The 5,628-nt window shown below is 37.1% G+C and overlaps 1 protein-coding gene across 1 annotated transcript; it reads left to right on the top strand.

Annotated features, from left to right (window-relative positions):
* The first annotated feature begins 3,190 nt into the window (after nucleotides 1-3,190).
* Nucleotides 3,191-5,370, top strand: LOC309494733 (ras-related C3 botulinum toxin substrate 1-like). The gene is made up of 2 exons (XM_082164146.1): nucleotides 3,191-3,518; nucleotides 4,984-5,370. The coding sequence occupies exons 1-2, from the start codon at nucleotides 3,316-3,318 to the stop codon at nucleotides 5,189-5,191; spliced, it is 411 nt and encodes a 136-aa protein (XP_082020272.1). The 5' UTR covers nucleotides 3,191-3,315; the 3' UTR covers nucleotides 5,192-5,370.
* The last annotated feature ends 258 nt before the right edge of the window (nucleotides 5,371-5,628 follow it).

The raw sequence follows: 5,628 nt of genomic DNA, 5'->3' as shown, positions 1-5,628 counted from the left end.
ATGTGACAATATTAATGGATCAACACAATTGTTAGACTCCAAAGACATCAGTGAAAGGTTATTTCATGATGATTATAAAGCCATTAACAGGTAACCATCATCACCTGCTCTCATTTCACTTTAGCTTTCTTTGCTGCTGTAAATGTGTTTGACAAACACACTGTCACAGCGGCCAAAAAAGACAAGAGATGAGATATACTAAGAGTTAAGAGCCCAACTAATGGAAACACTAATCACTCTTATGGTGACTTCAAATGAAACAGAGTTAAACCTCTGTTAATTCTCAATAAAACTTCTGTAGACGTCTGACAGGAATAAAGTCAGTCTGGTTAGTAATAAGTGAAGCTGGTAATGCTGTTTGTGGAGTTGTTTAATCCTCCTCTGCTGAGATCTTCACAGATTTAATGTCTTCTTTTCTCTTCAGTCAATTTCATCTGAGACTGTGGCTGAAGTCAGTTATAGTTCTTGTGTTTCTGCTCGTCTCTTTTTCTGTTCTCTTCTTTCCTTCAGTGATTCTGCTTGTTAACAGGCTTATTAAGGCTGAGATGACTCCATATTTAATATACACAGATTTTGTGGCTCAGATAAGGTCCAGTTCTGGTTTATTTCTTTGCTCTTGGCTGACATGTGGCATTGCTATGGCCTGCTTGTGGCCCAGATCTGGCAAACAGGAGTGGGCCACCCAAGGGCCGTCATTCCACGCTGCATGTGGGCCAGATCCGCATTCCACAAGTGCCAGATGTGGGCCGGATCCGGGCCGAAACAATGTTGCTATCTGGGACCACACAGATTTAACTCTGCACAGCTAAATAAAACAGGCTGGTGGCAGACTAATAGTTAATATTTCTGATGTAAATATTTCTGTGAAACGTGTAAAGTTGCACAGAAGAAAGCCCAATAGGACCTGCCCTGTACAGTTTAAGAATCTGTAGCCATAGTAGAGGACTATTATTTTGTTGAACAGACGCGACAACTGATGACGTCACATGCTCAGACTTGCTTGACCAATCGGCGGAAGGGGGCGTGTCAGGCCGCCCACATGTGGAAAACGAATTTTTAAGTCATTTATTCGTTTTTTGCCTGTGAACTAAAAAACGAAAAATCAAGCCGAAATCTCGTTTTTTCGTTTTTTTGAAAAAACGAATAAAGGGGTGACTTCCGTTTTTGGTTTATAAACGAAAAACGAATTGACGGACCTTCTTCATTCTTTGTTCAAAAAGGAATAACGATAAAATGATCGCCAAAAACGAAAAACGGGCCGTTTTTAATTGTTTTTCCGTTTTTTGATTCTGACACCAAAAACAGTTATTTGGTTTTTCGTTTTGAAACCAAAAACAGAAAAACGGTATTTTTGTTTTATAATTACAAACGAATTACGGATTATCCAGAGATCCCCTGACCCGCATCTCATCAGTAAAGCCGGTTCCTTGATTAGTAGTAAATCGCCATCACCTGCTTTCAGATGGAGCGGCATTTACTACAAAGAGCCGTAGTTAACTGACAAGCTGAGCCATATCGCATTAATATCGCGGACGTATCGCCAGCGATAATTAATGCGATATGGCTCAGCTTGTCAGTTAACTACGGCTCTTTGTACACAGCAAAAACTCCAGTGTTAAATTAACACTCCTGGGAGTGTATGAGTCCACACTCAAGAGTGTTTAAGTTAATGATATAATTAAGTGATTAATTTAGTGATGATTGAACATTATTGAAGATACCTGATGTTAAGCAGAATCACTGAAGGAGAAAATCTCAAATTGTAAGTTACCGTTATGACGATCAATGGTTGCTTTAGTTGGACTCTTGACCCATATATTATTAACTTTAGATTTTGTTTGTCTGTTGTTTCTGAATTATAATCACTAGTTGAACAAAGAAAAAAGTGATCTGATGGTGTTGGTTATGTTATGACAATCATCATTTGAACTTGATCACTAAACTCATTAAAATCCTTCTTTCTGACTTCGATTTATGTTGTGGGTTAGTGAGTCTGCATAAATGCCCAAGATTTTTGATATAATATAAAGGATTTCTTAAAAGTTGTTTAAAAAAAAAAAATCATTCTTTTAGGCACACACAGATGTCAAGATTCAGTATATGCATCTCAACAATGGTGAGGAGCAGAATATTCAATTAGGAAAAGTAAATTACATACAATTCAGATCATAATTTATTCATACCACAATGCATGATGGGAGCCATTAATGAGTTGTGATTGGTGGCAGCCACTGCAACATGCTTTATTATTGTCACCATTGTTGAGATTCACAGACTGATTATTGATGTCTGTGTTTTAAATGAATTTATTTGAATGTCTTTTGATCAGAACAATGTTTATTAAATATAGAATTATAAGTAAAATACTGATAATCATAGGCTGAAGAATCACTAAACTGCTGCTAACAAGTTGAACCAAACTATCTCAATAAGTTTCCCTTTTCAGATCACAGCATGATTATGTCAAAACATAACCAACTGTATAAGATAACATTTTACTTTGTTCTTTTAACTGTTATAAATCAATAACAGCAGACAAACAACAGTAAATATTAAAGTAAACATATAATGGTCTAGAGCCCAACTAAAGCAAACACCCATCACCTTAATGGTAACTTACAATTTGTGATTTTCTCCTTCAGTGATTCTGCTTGTTAACATCAGGTGTCTTCAATAATGCTCAATCATCACTAAATTAATCACTTAATTATCTCCTCAGCCCTAAATGCCGCTCCATCTGAAAGCAGGTGATGGTGATTTACTACTAATCAAGGAACCGGCTTTACTGACGAGATGCGCATAACAATCTCACGATATATATCGCACAGCCCTACACGGGGTAGTTTATGTTTCTCTGTAGTTTTTTTGTTCTGACTTTAAATAAAGCCCTTTTGTTTCTCTCTTTTCTTCCTAAACAGACTGGAACAGCAGCACACACGTTTAAATGCAGTCGACCAGCTAACTTTACTTTGTCGAGTTTGAAATTTTCCTTTCACTTTTATCGACTCCAAACCTATTTCTTTTCTCTATATGGAATCACTGTGTTATTGAATTTTTTGACGGTGGATTATCCCAGTCGGAGCAGCTTTTATTGATTCATTCCAAGACAAAGCTACGTGCTATAACAGGACAGCGTGTGAAGTGAAAAATGCAGACCATAAAGTGTGTGATCATTGGGGACAGGGCTGCGGATATAAAAGAACTTCTAATCAGCTATTCTCCGAGTGAGGTCCGCACTGTGTTTGATTTTCTGTTAATGTTAATGTAACGGTTGATGGCAATCCAGTGACCCTGGAACTGTGGGATCCATCAGAAATGGAGGAAAACGACAGGCTTCGACCACTTTCCTACCCTCAGACTGATGTGTTCTTGATCTGTGTCTCTCTTGTGGATCCAGACTCGTTTGAGAACATCCGTGCAAAGTGGTTTCCAGAGGTCAGACATCATTGCCCCAACACTCCGATAATTCTTGTTGGGACTAAACTTGATCTGAGAGATGAAAAGGACACCACTGAAGAGTAGGGCTGTGCGATATATATCGTGAGAATGTTATGCGCATCTCATCAGTAAAGCCGGTTCCTTGATTAGTAGTAAATCACCATCACCTGCTTTCAGATGGAGCGGCATTTAGGGCTGAGGAGATAATTAAGTGATTAATTTAGTGATGATTGAGCATTATTGAAGACACCTGATGTTAACAAGCAGAATCACTGAAGGAGAAAATCTCAAATTGTAAGTTACCATTAAGGTGATGGGTGTTTGCTTTAGTTGGGCTCTAGACCATTATATGTTTACTTTAATATTTACTGTTGTTTGTCTGCTGTTATTGATTTATAACAGTTAAAAGAACAAAGTAAAATGTTATCTTATACAGTTGGTTATGTTTTGACATAATCATGCTGTGATCTGAAAAGGGAAACTTATTGAGATAGTTTGGTTTAACTTGTTAGCAGCAGGTTAGTGATTCTTCAGCCTATGATTATCAGTATTTTACTTATAATTCTATATTTAATAAACATTGTTCTGATCAAAAGACATTCAAATAAATTCATTTAAAACACAGACATCAATAATCAGTCTGTGAATCTCAACAATGGTGACAATAATAAAGCATGTTGCAGTGGCTGCCACCAATCACAACTCATTAATGGCTCCCATCATGCATTGTGGTATGAATAAATTATGATCGGAATTGTATGTAATTTACTTTTCCTAATTGAATATTCTGCTCCTCACCATTGTTGAGATGCATAGACTGAATCTTGACATCTGTGTGTGCCTAAAAGAATGATTTTTTTTTTAAAACAACTTTTAAGAAATCCTTAATATTATATCAAAAATCTTGGGCATTTATGCAGACTCACTAACCAACAACATAAATCGAAGTCAGAAAGAAGGATTTTAATGAGTTTAGTGATCAAGTTCAAATGATGATTGTCATAACATAACCAACACCATCAGATCACTTTTTTCTTTGTTCAACTAGTGATTATAATTCAGAAACAACAGACAAACAAAATCTAAAGTTAATAATATATGGGTCAAGAGTCCAACTAAAGCAACCATTGATCGTCATAACGGTAACTTACAATTTGAGATTTTCTCCTTCAGTGATTCTGCTTGTTAACATCAGGTGTCTTCAATAATGTTCAATCATCACTAAATTAATCACTTAATTATCTCATTAACTTAAACACTCTTGAGTGTGGACTCATACACTCCCAGGAGTGTTAATTTAACACTGGAGTTTTTGCTGTGTACAAAGAGCCGTAGTTAACTGACAAGCTGAGCCATATCGCATTAATTATCGCTGGCGATACGTCCGCGATATTAATGCGATATGGCTCAGCTTGTCAGTTAACTACGGCTCTTTGTAGTAAATGCCGCTCCATCTGAAAGCAGGTGATGGCGATTTACTACTAATCAAGGAACCGGCTTTACTGATGAGATGCGCATAACAATCTCACGATATATATCGCACAGCCCTACTGAAGAGCTGAAAGAGAAGAAACAAACCCCCATCACATACCAACAAGGTCTGGATATGGCTACAGAAACAGGAGCTGTGAAGTACCTGGAGTGCTCAGCATTAACACAGATGGGCCTTAAGACGGTGTTTGTTGAAGCTGTCCTGGCAGTCCTGAACCCGTCCCCAGTGAAGAACAGAGAGAAAAAGTGTTTAATCGCCTGAACTGACTGAACACACGGCACCATCTGCAATATGAGCTCACCTGACAGGAGAAAAGCCGAGGATGATGGGAAATGTGTGTTGGGGAAGAAGAAACTAAATGCCATTCAAGAAATAATGCATACTGTATGTGTGCTGTGTGAATATGGTTTATTGGTTTCATTTATGATTTAATGATAAACGCACTGCACTGTTAGACCTTACCGGGTTTTTTTACAGTAAAATACTGGCAACACTGTTGCCAGTAATTTACTGTTAATTGTACAGTTCTTTACTGCAATCTACAGTTTGTTTCTGTAAAAATGCACTAAATTAAAATTCAAGTTAACTAATTTCACTTGCAGAAAACGACTGCCTTAAATTGACCAACTGTCATTTAAATGTATTAACTAAAATTTACAATGCATTAATAATGTGAGCAAAGTATTACTGTGAACTTA

The sequence above is a fragment of the Leuciscus leuciscus genome (assembly GCF_965113295.1).
Source record: "Leuciscus leuciscus genome assembly, chromosome: 3".
NCBI lineage: Eukaryota > Metazoa > Chordata > Actinopteri > Cypriniformes > Leuciscidae > Leuciscus > Leuciscus leuciscus.
Note: the sequence above shows the minus strand (reverse complement) of the source record. Positions and strands in the feature narration are given on the sequence as shown.

Bases quoted from the DNA above. Each gene is read 5' to 3' on its own strand.
- LOC309494733 (XM_082164146.1), top strand. From the start codon at position 3,316: ATGGAGGAAAACGACAGGCTTCGACCACTTTCCTACCCTCAGACTGAT. The intron at 3,519-4,983 runs GTAGGGCTGTGC...TATATCGCACAG, and splicing joins GAAAAGGACACCACTGAAGA to CCCTACTGAAGAGCTGAAAG.